Consider the following 18,895-nt stretch of genomic DNA (forward strand, 5'->3'; position numbering starts at 1 on the left):
AGCTTTTGAAGGACAGCTGTCTTTCACAATTAAATATAAACTAGCACCCAGTTACTGTGAATAGTTTAGGTTTTTTTTATCCCACAGCCTTTTGAAGGAAAAGCACTTCTCGTATTGTAACTGTATCATCATTAAACTGCCTTTTTATTGGATTAAAAGCAAGAACAGAAGAGAAATAGGTGCTTTTCTTCTTTTACCTTTGGGACTTGCTTGTAGAGAAGATCAAAATAATGTGCATTGTGTCTTATGGTGGATTTTGACACAAGTACTCGTTAATATACACACTCTCTCGGTGCATTATAGTGTGGTAATGTAGAGCGAGCTGTTTGTGGAGCCACTGAGGCCTTTCTGATGTTTTCGTCTAATTATTTGATTGAGCGCTTTGATCGCCGCCACAGAAGTTGGCTGCAGGCAGCTGCTTAGGAAAGACTGCCTTGTGTTTGATGAGGTTTCTCCTTTGTTGTATTTTCACCACAGCGTGTTTGAGTGTGCACTTCCTTTGTTGCTCCTCCCCGTAGTCTCTTTCTGTCTTCTGTCTCTTTTTTTCTTACACAATATTGTAAAACTGTGAGTAGGCACAGTTTTTTCAAAATTTGAAAAATGAATGAGCAAAGAATATATTTCCTGTTACATCCAGGAAAACTCTGCGCTTAGTTTTGTTTTTCAAACCACCGTAGCCTAACATTTGGTGTGCCAGGTTAAAAAAATCCCTTTGGCTGATATGTATTCTTATCCACTTTGTTATGAGCCAACAAGTCGAGAGTTGTTAGTTAATGAGATGTTCATAAATTGGTTGAAACCGTTAGCTTAGCTACGAGTAATGGATAAACAGCTGAAATGGTTAGCTCACAGTAATAAATAAATGTTTGAAACAGTTAGCTTAGCAACAAGTAATGAATGCACAGTTTACATTGTTAGCTTCCAGTAATAGATAAACATCTGAAACAGTTAGCTTAGCTACAAGTAATGGATAAACGGCTGAAATCGTTAGCTTGAAGTAGTTGAAATAAAGAAATTTAGGCTAATGAATAATTGTGAAATAGCTAAATGTTATATGTTAATGTTTAAAATTGTTAGCTAAAGTAATGGATAAACATTTGAAAGTCAACTTAGTCACAACTTGGTTGTTGGGGTGAATTATGAAGAGGTATCCTAATATGTGAAAATGTGTTTGTCTGTCTGTCCGTCCAGGTGGATTTTGCCTTCACCGTCTGGCAGAGTTTCCCAGAGCGAATCGTGGGGTACCCGGCTCGCAGCCACTTCTGGGACAGCAACAAGGAGCGCTGGGGCTACACATCCAAATGGACCAACGACTACTCGATGGTGCTGACCGGGGCCGCCATCTACCACAGGTACGGTGCCAATTCACACTGTCGTCTTTTGATCCGTAAAAACTTGGTTCGAGTACAGCTGTTTACCTCCGTGTCGCCGTTCACTCCGCGCCGCTGTTTTCTTTCATGCTCTTTACGTCTGTTCCCCTTCTGTTATACGGGGATCACAGCTTTGCTCTGCTCTGCTCTCCAGTGTTCAGTTGTCTTTCTTTTGATACGACTTTGATGCAGTGATCTGTAGATTATGAAAGTAGGTGTGATGTTCGATGTAGCACAGCCTCGGGAAACCAGTGTTTTGACACGGAGTATGTTTTATCCAAAAAAGTGTCAATTTGTCTGCTACACAGCGCTCCGCAGTTCCTGCGTTTAGTCATACTACAGCCCTGTCGGCTTTAATATGGCTTCACTCAGCTGTGATGGGAGCAGTCCATTAAGCTGAAGTCAGCCAATCACAGCAGCCAAAACGCTTAATCACTTTCGGTGAGTCATTCGCTCAATCCATCCAGGAACTCGAGCAATCAGTCCGTTGATGAATTCAGAGTTGTAGCCGAAGGGCTTCAACCTGGAAAATCAAGGTGTCTAGAAATTTGTGATGCATTTAAACACACACAGTTCTTCATTTCCCCTCATCCATCTTTAAATGGCTGAAACTGTGGGATTGTTCAGCCTCACAGGGAAGTTTTAATGCAAAAGCAGTCTTCTGAAGGTCAATCCACATAGTCCCTCTGACTCCTCTCTGTCCTCTCTTGCAGGTATTACCATCACCTGTACACCAACTACTTACCCACGAGTCTGAAGAGCATGGTGGACCAGCTGGCCAACTGCGAGGACATCCTGATGAACTTCCTGGTCTCTGCCGTCACCAAGCTGCCGCCCATCAAGGTCACACAGAAGAAACAGTACAAGGAGACCATGATGGGACAGGTAAAAAGTCTTCTCACGGCTGCTGGATTCACGTCATTTCTTTCATTTATTATGGATCCTCTCGAACTTAAATGACTCATTACTGCTGGCACGCCATAACAGCACGGCTGCCAGTTGACAGAATCGGTTTGCATTGAAGAAAATCCTTTAAAAATCTTACAACCTTGGACTCGGATCAGACTGATTATATAACCCACTTTGATTTCTGTCCTCCTTTTTTTATATATATATATTAGTGTCGAAGCCAGCCAGTGTTGTTTTCTCTCCATTGTGCGTCGTGGCCTTTCAGCTGGAGAGAAACTCTCGCTCGCTTTATGAATTATTCTCTGAAGATTCGTTGGTGCGACCCAGGGGTAAACAGGACTAGTCACTTACAGCGGAGAGACAAAAGCACAGAGAGGAGTCGTGTCAGGTTTCCCAAATATAGAGTATGATCCAAGCGATGATTTATTGAGAGACGTTACGAATCATTCGGTAATGGTTTTCTCTTGTCGCCGTGTCTGAAGTCGTTACTATGACTGAATGAAAGAAAGCTGATGATTATTTTCAGTCTTTTTTGGTGTAATGAGAACTTCACTCTCCCTCCGATAATCAAAAGCAGCGTCGTAGCTCACATCGCTGCTCGATTAATTCAACCTGTCACGATCCAAATGTAGAACAAAGTGGATATTGTTTCAGCTGTCAGTTACTTTAAGTTACTTGATTACTTTTTTTATTCCAACTGTTAATTAACCATTCTTCCACCTGTTTCGCCTCCGCGCCGCCGATAGGTGTTCGTGTTGTCCGTCCATCCGTACCTTTCTTCATATAATAGTTACGATAAAATTAGACATACAAACATCTAACGGGATAAACTAATGATATTATGACGTTAAAGGTCAGAGGTTAAATGCAACGTGACATCATAATAATCTGCAAAAAAAAATAAAAATTCTGGTCGTGCACAGTCATACAACCTCAATGTGGCAATTCATTACATTTAGCCAATTACCTCGATCGTTTATCCTTGAGTTTTTTGCAGATTACTCCAAATGTTTGTGCTTCACATTTAGCTAATTATTCCGACTGCTTATCCACAACCTTTAGCTAATGATTTCAAATGTTTATCTGTTACTTTAAGCTAATTATTCCAACTGTTTATGCGTAACCTTTAGCTAATGATTTCAAAATGTTTATTTGTCGCCTTTACGTAACGGTTTTAACTGTTCATTTATTACTTCTGGCTGATTATTTTAACTGTTTCCCTTTTCAATTATTGGGACACAACATTTTCTAAAGATCAGCAACAAACCAATTTGTTTCCCTATTTGGATGTTTGTCTTCCGTCTAATTACAAATTTATGGAAAAAAGAGAAAAAAAAAAAAGAGCTCCTATGTTTCCGACTTTGTTGAGCGACTCCACCATCTTCCCACGTACCCCGAAGCAACAACAGAAGTATCCGCTGGGGTACGAGTCCCCCTGTAGTTGTGAATCTCTGATCTAAAGCAATAATTATTCATAACACAGGTAACAAGACTCTAAAATTGTTCCTTTGTCTTCCCTCCTTCAGTCTTCGAGGGCTTCTCGCTGGGCCGATCCGGACCACTTTGCCCAGCGGCAAACCTGCATGAACAAGTTCGCCAGCTGGTTTGGCGCCATGCCGCTGGTCCACTCCCAGATGAGACTGGACCCCGTCCTCTTCAAGGACCAGGTCTCCATCCTCCGCAAGAAATACAGGGACATCGAGAGGCTCTGACAGGACCGGCGCCCCCTCGGGGGAGACCCCACGCAGGGGGAGGCGCGCGAGAGAGACTCTGTGGAGAGTAGAAGGAGTAGTAGGCCTACAGCAGGATGGACGGGGAGCGACGCAGCTCTGTCTTCCACTCAGCACATTGCCAATGACCGCAGCGCCGCTGCTGCCAGGACTTGACGCGGAAAGGGATGAATAGGAAACAAGCAGATGGCGTTTGGATATGAAAAACACAAACAGAAACCGCAAACACAGACAGACAAAGAGGAGTACACAAACTGATGGACACGCCAAACAGTTCTGTATGTTTTGCAAATGTGCAAACACGCAGCGCACACTACTGACGACGAGAACTCTTGGATAGAATATTTTTTTGTACAACGCGAACAAGGACGACATTGACTTTCCTGCTCTCTCGGCACACGCGCAGGACGGTAGAAAGAGGGAAGGCGTACGCGATCGCAAAAACCCCGGCAACCCCGCCCACCATTATCCTACCGGCCCCCCCCCCCCCCCAAGTCTGCATCAGGATACAACACTGGACTCACTACCGACTTCCTGCTTCATGGCCCGGGAAACCCCTGTTGTTTAGTTGATTTGATTTCTGTACAAATCAGCAGTCTGGTGTCGCTGTTGACTCTTTGTCTTTAAGAGCAGAGTCCAGCCTGTTATTACAGCAGCCTGACAAGGTTTTTATAGCAATGCAGCCATTATTCCCCTGAAAATTCTCCGCTATCGACACACATCCTTGAGCCTGAAAAATCCCGCCTGCCCTATCCTTGGCTCTTTCCTCGACGTGCCGGTACGGCTTTTATAATGGTCTATCTGCTTCCCTGTTATCACGGAGATAAGTTAGAAAAACATTGCGTTTCATGTCCCATTTTCCTCTCATACTCTCCAAGGCAGTTGTACTTTCCTCATCTTTTTTTTTTTTTTTTTTTTTTACTTTCATCATCTTTTATTTCCCCCTTCAAACCCCTTTCTGTACTTTCACTCTTCAGCGTGTGTGTGTGTGTGTGTGTGTTGTGTGTGCAGAGCCTTGAAAAGTTGGCTCATCCAACCATAAGCTCGAGCGGAGTACATTTTCCCTCCGTTGGAATGAGCGAAATGAACATTTCTGGATGAAATGGAGCAGAACGTTGCATTCTAACCCAAACTCGTTTCGCCCATTTATTTCTCCCTGCGCGGCCTCGGAGCGGCATCCTCACAGGGAGGAATGGAATAAGATTTCAGACCGTAGCAGGTCTTTAGCGACCGCCGTCGTTTCACAGGAGTGCTTGTAGAGAGATTTTTAAACGCTGAGCGCATCAGTGCCATTCTGACATCAGGGTCTGCCTTTTAAAAATTGTTTATTGCACATCACGTTGCCTACATCTGTTTTGAGATGCCTAGACGCTCTCACGTTGAAATATTCTCATCATGTGGCTCTCCTGCCACCATTTCTTTTGTCCCCCCACCCACCCGTGACATATCAGAGGACCTCACAGCCATTAAATTGACAAAAGGTTTGTCAGGCAGAGATGCGTTTGGGCTTCAATTAGGTATTTATGTCAAGCGCTGTTTCATTCCCAGGGGACACGCTGTTGATGAAACACTCGAACATTACGGACAATTTTGTTGTGAAAGCAGTGACCCACACGCATGACCTGCCGGCTAATGCTAGCCTCGGGAGGACAGCCTTTTTTTTTTTTTTTCCTTCCCCCCCTCCACGTCCGTTACCGTTACAGCCGCGCACATCGCGTCACACCCGCCTGACATTTTGCACCTTAAATTACCTGATTGGTATTCGACAACCAGATCAAAATGCTACAATAACTAGCTGTCTCACCCTAAAACAATCATTTCAAAGAGAAAACGGCTGTCTCACGGCGGAGCTGCTGCACGGAGGCAGCCCGCTCTCACATTTCGCTCGCAAAAAACACTTGAATGAAAGCTTTTAGTGGCCTTTCTGTCAGGCAGCATAATGTCTCAGCCAAAGCTGTTCAGTGTGTGTTAATCAGTAGCTGTCGTCGATATCAATCACACATGCAATTACTGTTTTACTTTGAGGTTTTGTCATTGATTTCATTTTGTTCCAGCTTATGTACAATGTATTGTGAAGCCTTTACAGTGTCAACAAATGTGTCGTATTCAAATGCAACCGCAGCATATCATGTATCATATCACAACCAGCAGGAGTATCATGTTCTTTGTCCTCTTGTCATTGTTTTGAATATCATGTTGTATTTACATTCTGGGACTTTCTGTTTGCCAGGAGAGATTTATGATTTCTACAGTACATTACTCCTGACTCAGTCTGCATCTGGTCCCTATTTCACTGTCAGAGAAACCATATTGAGGCTGTTCATATTTGGTTGTAGCATCCGTTTGTTGGACAGCTTCAAGCCTGTCAATTCACATCTGGCATTAAATGCGTCTCGAGTGATCTCTTGTGATCTGATCTCACTTCCCCTGCTCTATATGCAAATATACACCTACAAATAAATGTTTTTTACACAAAGAAACAATTATCTTAATGTATAACGTTTGCCGAATTAACGAGCGAGCCAAAAGTAGTTAAGAATTTGTTTCACAAAGCTGATAAAGTTTCTCGTAAAGCAACGGGTCTAAAATTGAGCATTTTTTAAAGGGAGTTTGGTTACTTTCTCCACGGACGACAAAGAAGTATCATTTATGAGTTGCTGTTTATTGTATTTGTGAATTTTGACACGTTTACCATCAATAGTCTTTAATAAATTTGCCGTAGATGGTGAAATCATTTAGGTACGACGCAGTTCAGACAGAAAACCGGACAGGTTGGTACAGCGATGCTGCGACAAACTGACACTTTCTGCAAGGAAAGAAGCATCTTAATGTATTTAATGCTGAATTTACCAGAAGCCACCAATGATTCAGCATTTTTCACAACGTTTTTTAAGTTTCTCCTCATGCAACAACTCTTAAAATCATGTAAAGGGAGTCCGGGGGACATCAGGGTTCCTAGTTTAATAGTTAGTTGAAACAGACGGTGCAGTCACAAACATCTGCTGCCAAGACTGGCAGGTTAAATGTGGTCTGAGTTATCGGATCCCGAATGCGCCCTCAATGCATCTTGGGGGGCGCTCACACCTGGACTCAGATTAAACACACTTGTGATCGGATCACTCAGGACGGATGTTGATACCAGATGTGAACAGCCTCATTGTTTGAATCCACGCCATGCCTTTTATGTCCGATCATTTGAATCACTGTTGTCGATCATCTCAAGAGAAGCGTCCCCCCAGCTTTGCAGATATTTCACAACCACAAAAAAACCCCACCACCACCATTCATTTCAGATCCCCACGACTCTCAGCACTGTACATAGGCATATATTTATTTTTTGAAAACAAAAAAGAGAAGACTGTGTACGATTTGAGATGACGTGGCGAGAACACGAGACTGATCCCGCATTGCTGAGGGGAGTTAATGGTATTTATTCAGTTTATTTTCTTCACGCTGTGCACATTAATCCACAAAGATGCCAATATACAGCTCATATTATGTTTCCACTCTGCACTGGTTTTTTCCAGGGACACGTACATATATCACGCTCTGTCTCATACACAACTCCCCAAGAGAGATATAACATTCTCCGAGAAGTGGAGTTTTTAAAAGATTGCATACGCCAGCGATCGAGAATTGGATTGGGCCGCACCATCTTGGCTCTCTGCGGGAGTCAAATTGCAAAGTCCCAATAAAGACTACGCCAACTGAAACATGGAAAATAATAAGCAGCTGGGTCCCCTGCAGCAGATGGAAACATTTTCAGATTCTGCCGTAACATCTTTCCCCACATGCATTACAATAATGGGTCTGAGGCTGCGACACAGTCGACTTTAAATTGACGATTTCAAAGCATGAATTCAGGTCAGATAACTTGGCGACAGGAACCGCTCCATCTTTCAGTTGGCGTGCTGCACAGTGCATCGAGTCTAGAGCTCAGTCGAGAGTGTGATGGATGTGATTTAGGCCACTGGGAAAACCTCTGCATGCACTAAAAAAAAACAAAAAAACCCGCCTCTCTCATTTGATCAGGGGGAACGTTATGCAAGTTACCGTTGTGTGTGTGCTTCGAAACAGATGGAGGAAGGTTTACTGAAAATGTGCCGTTTGTTTAGAGTGGCAGCGGCGTATGTGTGTATGTGTGTGTGCGCTGGAAACTAGTCTGTTCTTGATTTGTGCCTTTTTTTAAATCAACATGCGAGTTCCTGACATGCCGAGCACCGTCTTTTCCCAGACTTTGTCGTTTCCAGTAAGCGGGCGGCGATAGCAGCGCGAGCAGGGTCCCCAACAGCCCTGCCTTCATACACTGGATGAGTCACAGCTTCCATTCTATTATTGCGACGCCCCGTTTTTCATCTTTGTGTTCGGACACTGTTGCCAAGGCGACAACGTATGACCACTTCCTGTTTTTTTGGGGGATTTATTTATCAGTGATTGGCCGTGTCACGCTGCCAATCAGCAGTGATAATCTGTTGATCTGTAAGGACTCGGCGGAGCCCAGCTGTCCCGATGCCTTCTCCTCCCTCCTACCTTGTAATTAACAGAAGACTTTTATAGAGGTCACAAATGAAATAGATAAATGCCAATTTTGTAAGAATGATTTATAAAAAAATAAACTCATATTTGATGATAACTGCATCTCTTTGTGCCTTTTTTTGTCTAACAAGCTGTATTAAAATGTTGATACGCTTCTCATTGTGTACTTGTTCTTACTTGTTGTGTTTAAACGTACCGCAAGAAGCTTTTAACTGGTCGCAGTTTAATACAAACGCCTCTTTATGATGAGAAAACAAGACCATTTGCAAAAGGAGCTGCTCTGCAGTCTGTTGGTACGGCAGCAGTTACTTCTGTATTACCAGCTGGCAGCGAAACAACTGGAAAATAAGATGGTGTATTTTATTTTGGCCTGGCTACAAGATATATTTTGTTGTTTTCTTATTACTATGAAGTCAAACATTACTAGGGAATGTTTATATGTACAGACTTCCTCACAAATATACTAGGATTACATGTAAGCTAGCTGTACGAACGGTAACAGCACTAAAACAAACAAGATCTCCATCCAGACGAGCCGTCGAGCACTGTTTCAGAAACAATCCGTCCATACTAACACACCTGAAAACATATATCACGTAGCTATTCACGTACACTGAGCACGAGTGTGCCATTGTAAACAGGAAGCAGATTGTGTACTTAGAGAAAATACGATGAGCATGTCAGGGAGACGTGACTGCTCTTCAGAGGATCCTCCTGGATAATAGTATTCTGTCAGCAACACAAGAGCCATCTTGCATCTCCTTTTCAGAGACCTTGAACGCTGTTTACATGTGTATGAAAGGTCAAAACACATAGACTAAAGACTAATCTCGAAACCACTCAGATGACACATAGTGAGCTCAAGCACGGATTCAAGGCCAGTCTGTAACACAACACATCCAAGTGTTGACCTCAGTTCCTCAGAATCAAACGGCACATTTGCACAATTTCCACAGAAAATGATGTAACGCAGTCATGAGACATCAAACCACAGTGCCACCGTGAGTCTCCTCCCCCGTGTTCGCCGTGTGAGGCCCAGCTAAAACCCTCCCAACAAGCATTAGTCCGAAAATTACACGACGCTGCCTGTTACGGTGTTTGAGGATTCATTCTGTGGCTGCAGTGACATGATACGAGGATATGCTGATGTATCTGTGTGTGCACTGCAAACATCAGTGACTGTAACCCTCCGCATTTTTATTCCCGTCATCATTTGCGACAGAGCGTGCACGGGCAAGTGCTCAGCCCCTGACCTCTGCCTCGGCTGAATGAGAACACACTCCATTTGTACAGTAATAATAGTCCCTCAATGCTGCTCTGCCCTCGGAGATATAATAACCACCCCTGTATTAGACCACTGAGGAGGGGTTTATTAGTCGCTACTCAAAGCATTGATTTTTCTTTACTCTGCTGAAAGCCTCCTCGCTGCATCTGTCCTTCCGCGTCTCCCCGAGGACAATGGCCTCATAACACATCGCAGATATGACCCCGGCTCTGCTCTGAATTATTAAACACGCCCATATCACACACCCATATTCTCAGGCGTGCCCCGTTATCTGACAGCGCTGCCACACGAGTGTGCGTGCGCGCACACGTGCTCAGATTTTAGCTCGTGTTTCATGTTTGTATCGAAGGAGGCCCTTTGTGGACTCTTCTCTTCTCTTACTCATCTTCCTTTTTTAAGAAACAGAAACCCAGAGAGACTAAAAGCTCTCTCTCCTTTGCTGAAGTAGCTGGCCCCCTCTCAAAAAAGTCGCTGTATTTATCGAGAATCAGAGCAGGAAATCACTCTTACTGGTCGTACATTTTCAGGGTGACACATTTTTGGCCTGTATAGGAGCTGTCGGGAGAGGAGGTTCAGGAGGAGGGAAGGTGAGGTGTTCACTATTGACGATGAGCTTTTTAAAATGAAATAATTGTTTGATGGATCTTGTACAGGATGTGAGCGTACACCCTCTCTCTCTCTGCATAAACAACTATTTCTGCAGAAATAAAACTAATTTCAATCACTCATGGTGCTCCTCTGATAGCGGTCAGATTTATCTACATCCAAAGTGCTCAGCCTGAAGTTATGGAGAAACAAGCTGCAAACAGAGGGCGTATTTATTTAATAAATCATTCACTTGTTTATTTTCAAGTTCACTGATGGCTGAGCTGTATTTAGGTAGGTATGTTTATACTGTTAGGATGTAATTCCCAGCAGAGCTAGACCAATAAATCTGCAAGGTTGACATAATTGTCCATATTTAAGATATATTGGTATTGGTGTAGACAGTATGACGGCTGATAAGGAACAAGGAAGCGCACCTACTTAGATTTGAAGGAATTTAGAAACTTACATAGGGCTGCAAAATAAAAAAACATATTGTAATTAACTTTGAGAAACATTATACTTTCAAAATGATTCACGATTAGACCGAATCATCAATTTGACAGTTGTGTCATGGTAACAAAAAAATGATTAAAATCATGATGATGCGACTTTTGTTGGAGTCTGTTGGAGCAAACAAACATATTTTCTTACATCTGGAGAACAAGATTTGTGGGCCGGAACATCTGTTTGGATACGTAATATAATTGTGTTCACATTAAGACTTCAATTAAGTTGTTTTGGAGATTTGTGGTTAAAATCTGCCACGGAGAGATACATGTGATGTTGTGGTTTTAGCTTCTAATTAATAAACATGCTGTCGTGAAAGAACAAGAAAGTAATGGCAGATGAGGCCGATGTATTGCAACAAAGGAAATTAAGAAAAGAAATAGAAAGTTTCATAATTGTTTTTGTCAAATGTGAAAAACATTAAGTTTTAAAAAAACTTTCCACAAAAAAAAATAATATTCACGTTAGTGAAAAGAAAAACTGTGGGAAAAAAAATTTTCACTAGATTTTTTTTTTTTCCTGTTTAAAACGGAGTTAAGTTTTTATTTTAAGGAGATAAACAATTTTTTCAAAGAATTTTTTTCTTTTGTTTTGAACCGAGATAAAAAAAAATAAACAAATTCGGAGAATTTTTGTTCACGTGTGAAACTGATCGGAACATTTTTTTTCTCTTCATTTTTTTTTCACTGGGTATCACACATGGAAAAAAAAATTTCACCTTAAAAAGAAAAAGAAAAAAAAAATTCCCGGACAAAAATTCCTATGTGAAACTAGGGGCAAAAAAATATTTTCAGGAGAAATTTGTTATTTTCATATGTGAAAAACGTGATTTATTTTTTTCCAGAGAAAAAAAAAAATACATGTCATGTTAGACCGAGTGAAAATAAAAAAATCCCAGGAGATTTTTATGTGTAATATCGGGTTGAATTTTTCTTTTCTGGAGAAAAACAAAATTCTCCAGGACATTTTTTCTTGATTTTCATGTGTGAAACCAAGTGGTAAAATATGTTTTCTCCTGAAATCTTTTTTTTTTTCACTGAAGAAAAAAAAATTTTTTCCATGTGTACTACTGAGTGGAAAAATTATTTCCAGGAGAAATTTCCTTAATTTTTTTCATTTGTGAGAGACATGAAATGTTTACATTTTTTCCATAGAAAAAAAATTGTCATATGTGAGAATGAGTGAAAAAATGAATTCCCAGAAGACAATTTTTTTTTTCCCCTGAAGAATTTTTTTCTTCATGTGGGAAATGTGAAAAAAAATATCTGATTTTAAAAAAAAATTTTAAAAAATTTCCATTTGCAAAATTGGGTGACATTTTTTTTTCAGGAGGAAAAACAATATTTCTCAGATTTTTTTTTGTCTCCAGAAAATTTTTTTGACGGGTATAAGACAAAAAGAGGCAGAAAAAAAAACAAAATCATACCAACTAAAAAAAATAGAAAGAAAAATTGCAGGAAAATTTGCAGAAAAGTTATATATTGAGAGATCAAGCTGGGATTTTATGAATCGATATCAGATCATTCATATATTTATTGATTTGAATCGGAAAACTATGTTTTTAAACCCAGCCCTGTAGGGTTATCGTTAACAATATAAGATTTTGGATGTAAAATTATGTCTGGATTCATGTTCTTGTGCTTACGTCCCAATGACCTAGTGTATTTACCAACAAACTTTTTGAATGTTACCACTGTTAAATATCTCAAACTTTCAGAGAACTTGTTACAACGCATCATTAAAATGTGTACTTGATGACTGAGAGTCACATTTAACCCCTCGTATTGTTTCTGAGGGATTTTGAGACACTTAATTACCAGCAGGATACACAACAGATGACACAGATGAACAAAAATAAGAGCACAACACAGCGTTGACTGTTTTTTAAAAATCACAGCAAGATTTATACTTCAGCAGAATCCTTAACAAGGCATCTTAATGACATGTCAAGTCCAGTCAGAGCAGAACGATGATGAGTTTACATATGACATGAAATTTGAAAAAAAAAAACAGATCCATAGCAAGAATAAGACTCGTGATTTTTCGCCACAGTGTTTGTCTTTCTTAATAAAGTTTCTGAAGGGCCTGATAAAAACTTTTTTAAGCTTGGGGCTTCACACACTTCTAACACTATGAAATGTAACAGACGCACAGACTTTGAGGATTAAATAGAATATATCGATGTGTCTCTACAGGCCTCTATTGAGCTAGTACCTACAAATAGATAAAACCTAATATATCCACTCTTCAGATTAATGCAGTCTTAATGCTGATTGAAATGTAGAATATCGAGGTAGACAGAATATCTTCTGCCATCGCCCACACTGATGTCACCAGCATCTCCTCTCTCCCAGCGTCTCCTCACCTCACCTCACCTCTCTCTCTCTCTCTCTGCCTCTCCCTTTATGTAGCGTCGAGCCTCTTCGTCTTCATTTGTCTCCTCTCGTTTTTCCTTCTATTGTGTCTTCTTCAGGGTTGATATTGCCAAAGTCCCCATTTCTTCCGTAAAGTGCAGCCTCAGCCAGTCTGTTATACCCTGTCACACGTCCAGTTAACGACCGTATCTCCTCGTCTATGACTTGTCGTAAGTGTATGTGTGTGTGTGTGTGTGTGTGTGTGTGTGTGTGTGTGTGTGTGTGTGAGTGTGTGTGTGTGTGTGTATGCATGTGTGTGGCTCAGCTCCTGACAGCCAGCATGGAGTTGATCTCCCAGATGAGGTTGCGGAGTTGGTCCATAATCTGCTTCAGCTGTTGATTCTTCTGCTTGAGCTTCTGCAGGAAACAAAAGAGATAAAAAAAAATATGAATGTCAGAGTGCCGTAGTCACCTAGAAACAACCTTTGTGTTCGCTGAACAATTAAACTAAAGGTTTGCAAAAGATTAAAAGGTCAAACACGACAAAGCAATATAATTTTCCAGCAGGAAAACAAATAATTCGTGGCTTACAGGATATTAAAGTTGCACATAGCACTGGAATCGAAAAGTCCCACGGAGCCATTTTTGAGCTGCGACGCGGCACGGCTAAACAAGTCTCTCCCATCAGGACTTCTTCAGCATCCCGCTATGAACTCAGCATAAACTTCACACTCCCAACACCACTGTAAATCCTTGTAAGATATAATTTACTTCACCGTATTACTGAGAAAAACTGTTTCCAGATGTAATCTTGCTCCTAATGACTGAGCTGTTTTGCTGTTGGCAAGAGAAAACGAACAGGGAGGTTTTGCTCAGCAGGAAGTCCTGTGAGAAACAAGATTCGTTTCCCGTCTTCAAATTAAGTGTTAGTCGAAGTTATCCAAAAACAATCTAAAGTTAAACCGGCAATAGACAACTTTTTTTTTTGCTTCAACTTATCACCCTGAGGTTAGTACTGATTGCACAGTGTAATGGCTGCAGAAAAGTGACGGTATAGATTGTTTCCAAATGAACCTCGCTTTCACTATTCAGTGGGATTTTTCCCAGAAAAAATGTAATGTAATGTAAGTGTCGAACAACTGTGATAACTGCAAACACAAAGAAGGTGAAGAGGCAGAGTGACAGAAACCGAGCTGTTTATTTATGAGCTATTACTTGTGACGTGTATCAGATACTGTTGTGGGCGGAGATCAGAGATCGGATGCATGCAATCGGAAAATGCTGAATATCGGTCTACCACTAATTAAAACCACCACTCGACACTGTGCGTCATGTAGGCGAATTGTCATCTGAGATTTTGTCTCCAGCTCAGACAAGCTTGCTGACGGTTTAACAACATTTTATGACAAAAGCTGTTGAGATAGTTCAGTTTGGACAAAAAATGGTAGATCGACTGCCATAACCCCAGACGTGCAGCTAGCACGGCCAAAATGTAACTATGTTTGTGATCTATACAAATACATCTCGTGCCATAGACAAGGTAGTGTTTGTGATTGCTTCTTTTCATTTGTTGACAATAAGACAAACATAAAACAACACCTGTCTCAGCAGCGTGTTAAGAATTTCTATGGGACATGAATTACAAAAGCTTCAGCGCCACATTCAGCTTTAGGTATTTCTTCCTTCAACATACAATTGACAAAGTTCCCCCCTCCCCACTGAACTCTCCTCCGGTACTGACTTCATCAATCGTAGCCTCTGCTAATCGCTAAACTAACACATCTGGCCGGCTTCAGGGCTACACAGGTACATAACAGAGGAGCAAACAACCCGATCTCCCCGTCAGTCACTGAGGGCTTTGTCTGCTGATTGCCTCTGAATGCTCTACAAAGATCTCTAAGTCAACAGCTGCCGTGGACCGAAGTACCTCGATGCACAGGCTTTATACATAAACAAATAATGGCTCCCGAGCTTCTGCTGCTGCTGAGGAGTCGGAATAAAACGCAGGTACAGCTGCCAAATGTGTGCTGCCTTTGAAGGAGTAACTCAGGCACAACATCTACATTTGAAGGTTCAGGCAAATTTAGCAACAGCAGTACATCACAGCTACTTACTCAGCTGCTTTTTCTTCTGATAGATAGCCAGAGAGCGAGAGAGAGAGAGCGAGGGAGGAGAGGGAGGAGAGGGAGGAGAGCTCTTTCACTCAGGAGCTACTGTATCTGCAGTGCAGTGAAATCTATTAAGATTAAATCCATCTCACTCTCTCGGTAACACTCCTTTAGCCATGACTAATTACCAGCCATTTTTGCGGCGCTGATAACACCTTGAGCAATCGATTTCACACAGCTCTCTTAATATCAACTGTTTAGCTGATTGTCCTTGAAGATATACCAGAGTGGAACATTTGGAAGCCTTCCAGTCTCACTCTCCGGGGGGACTCTCGCTGCTTATCGAGCTCTCTCGCTCTTTCTTTCTCTCCCTCCGCTGTCTATCGTCCTCTCTCTCCCTCTTTCACTTTGATTGTGCGCGCTCGAACGTGTGTGTGTGTGTGTGTATTACATGGGATACGGCTCATTACACTGACGAGCAAGTCTTGAAATAACTCGGTCATCTATCCCGTATTAATGAGATTGTACCACCGGCCTTTGTAATTTCACTCAAACACTTTTATTTTCAACAAAGAATACAACACTGGTGCAACACGAAGAGCGGAAATCACAGATATACTTCTTCATCTCCCGTGTTCGGGCACAAACGGGACGATTTTTGGCTTCAAAGACGAAAATTTTGCCACTTCTGAATCCAGATTCTTCCGCGGAAAAATCTACTCTCTGCTTTTCTTTGAAACCAGACATGAAATTCCACATTTTTCACAGTGGAAATGAGACTATGGAGGCAGCGCAGGCTTCACGGCGCATTCATTATAAAAAGACTCGCTGGCATATCTTGATATATGAATAACAAGACTGCTATTATCACAGAAATGATTCTGCAACCTCAGGGAGACGTAATTCCATTCATAGCCTCATAATTAGCGTAGCTCTAATCCTTCACACCTATAATGTGATGTTTGGAAAAAAGGGTATACTACAGAGAACAAACCGGAGGAAAAAGGAGCTCCGAACCATCTTTTTTTGTCTCAAGTGCAAAGCTTTTATACGCACAACTCCACTCTACAGGAATCCGGCAGATGCACTCCCTCATTTCTCAGCCTGCCACTCAACCGGCCGAGCCCAACAATAATGTTTTGACGCCTTTTCAATCCGCAGTAGGTTTCCTCTGACACGCTCTGACACTGCATCAGCCGCGGCAGGGTGGCCAGTCAACAACTCATGAAAGTAAACAAGGAAGCGCTGTCTGAGCTGCTGTCTCTGAAGGCCTCCTGCAGACTGGCAGACTGCCTACCTGCTTCGTATAACCTGGAAATGCTGGCAGACGTCGGCGCGCTGGCGGAGGAGAGAGTGGAAAAGCACAGTGACCCGAGATGGGGTGGAAATGGAGATTGGCAAGCGCAGAGGAGGCGCAGCGAGATGTCTGTGTCGTGCAGGTGTTTGTGGTCGGTGCGCAGGAGAGTGTGTGAATGAAGGAGTGTGAGCGTGAGGGTGTGGCTGCACATTAAAATGTCTGCGTGTGTTCACCAGTGTGTGTCAGAGATGCACCGATTCAATCCACTGGATAACTATGGGTGCTCGGAGACGAATCCACAGTTTTCTGTGCTCGATTCACTTTGGTGCAATTAGATAACGTTGCTCCTGAATAAAGTCCCTGACACACGAGGCCGACGGATGGATGTCGACCAACGGCGGGGCAATCGGCGAAGCATCTGTAGCCCAGACTGCAGCGTGTCCTGCGCAATTGTTGGCAGCTTTTCGGCCAACTGAGCATTTTAAATCTGCAGTAGAGCCCCTCTGTGACAGAAATCACTCTGACTGGCTATTCGGCTACGCAAATGAATGCAGGAAAAGAGAAAATGAAACATTTTTCACCTCCACCTCTTGGCCAGTGCCATTTGCAACATTTTATCAGACATATACTTGATTAGAAGTGGCTATAAGGTGAAACTGGTCTGTGGTCTCCTTTATCATAACAACAGTTTGTATATCCGCAGTCCTGAGTCTTCGGTTTCCCTTTATGAATGAGAGTTATTTCTTCTCACGCAGGTGAGGAACGTACGAGGAGGAGTCTTTGCGGTGTGTTCAAGTGCAGCTTTTTAGCTGAGACGCAGGCGACGTGAGGCAACGCAAGACTATTTCTTAGTGTCGATATGTGAGAAATAAACATGGTTAGGTGAAGAGACGGAAGCAGGAAGTACTTTACCAGCCACATGGACAAACAAAGGAAGGCGAGATGAGCATCAAGTCTGATCACTGTTTATCACAGCAGCTCTGTGCTGTTTGTAAAGTCTGCATCTGTGCACAATAACCTACACACAGAATGATCTAAATCAGTCCCACTCAGATAATACTTGTGTGCAGGTGTGTGTTTGTTTGTGCGTAATCAGAGAAGGTCATGTAAATTAACAGCGTCCAACCGCAGGAGGCTCTCAGGTGCCCTCCCAGCACATCTGGGCAGAGGACGAGCCAGGGTGAGATCTGCTTTTCTGCAGGTCTTGTAAACAAAAGTCACGAGGACTCATAAGTAGGTTTTTTATTGGACACAGTTTTGGCAACCTGTCATCTCAGGAGATTAGACGTTTTGGCAGCGGGGGGTCAAAAACAAATCCGATTCCAGTCTCTGTGACTTGAGCTAAGCCTGATGGACGCGTCAGAGTAGCTGTCTCTGCTGTAATTTAGTGTAACCAGAGTCGTGCTGCAGTTTGACACAAATGCGTTTAGTTTTTAAAGCTTGTGAGGCTGAGGAGCTGTGGGTTATCAGATGTCAGCACTCCGAGTTTATTCAAAAGTGCAGCTGAAATGATGAGTTGACTGACTCGACAGAAAATCAATCAGTAACGATTCTGATATTTAATACATCTTCTTAACTGTGCGGACTTCTTGCTTTTCTCTGTCTTACATTATAGCTAAGGTATTTCAGTCTTTCAGACAAAAGGTGCAATCTGAAGACTTTGTCACTATTTTCGGAAATTTTAAAAGAAAAAGATTGATGGATATTACAAATAATCTTTAGATGTGCTCATGGTGTGGAGGGTTTTGTTGCACAGGGGTTCAGAAAGGAGGGGAAAGGTCTTCAAGTCTTAACACAGAACATTTTATTAGAGCTGTGGAAAACCCTCAGGTACGCATAAACTACAGGAAATTAAAAGGTGTAAAATTAGCGGTAATCTTAACGGCCATGAGAAGCAGGTAATTAACGATTGTTGGTATCCGCTGACAAGAAATCAATATTATGCATCCCTGCGTTAAACTGTACAATATCCTGCCTCTGCTAGATATCTTTGTCACCGGTGTTTGAGCACCACATTTGAGCGATCACTGCCAAAAAATGTGTGTGTATCGGCCCATATACTTAATATTTTCCTAGTATCAGCCCCCAGTATTGGTCATCAGCAGATTTTAATAGGTGATTAATCATTTGAATGTCAAGTCATTGGTTTAAGCTTCTCGAAAGTAAAGATTCGCTGCTCTTCAGAGCTTTATATTATTTGAAATTGAAGAT

The 18,895-nt window shown here is 42.1% G+C and overlaps 2 protein-coding genes across 2 annotated transcripts in view; one reads left to right on the top strand and one right to left on the bottom strand.

Annotated features, from left to right (window-relative positions):
- Positions 1 to 8,647, top strand: part of ext1b (exostosin glycosyltransferase 1b) — a 121,511-nt gene extending 112,864 nt beyond the window's left edge. Inside the window, exons 9-11 of the mRNA XM_084379204.1 lie at positions 1,192 to 1,352; positions 2,084 to 2,255; positions 3,806 to 8,647. Of these exons, the coding sequence (XP_084235330.1) occupies positions 1,192 to 1,352; positions 2,084 to 2,255; positions 3,806 to 3,991 (519 nt within the window). The 3' untranslated portion in view covers positions 3,992 to 8,647. The remainder of the gene's footprint in view (positions 1 to 1,191; positions 1,353 to 2,083; positions 2,256 to 3,805) is intronic.
- Positions 8,648 to 12,798: 4,151 nt separating this feature from the next.
- The window catches only part of med30 (mediator complex subunit 30), a 35,748-nt gene continuing 29,651 nt past the window's right edge, over positions 12,799 to 18,895 (bottom strand). Inside the window, exon 5 of the mRNA XM_084378685.1 lies at positions 12,799 to 13,696. Coding sequence (XP_084234811.1) covers positions 13,601 to 13,696 — 96 coding nt within the window. The 3' untranslated portion in view covers positions 12,799 to 13,600. The remainder of the gene's footprint in view (positions 13,697 to 18,895) is intronic.

Source organism: Pagrus pagrus, assembly GCF_965226575.1.
Source record: "Pagrus pagrus genome assembly, chromosome: 17".
In the NCBI taxonomy this organism is placed as follows: domain Eukaryota; kingdom Metazoa; phylum Chordata; class Actinopteri; order Spariformes; family Sparidae; genus Pagrus; species Pagrus pagrus.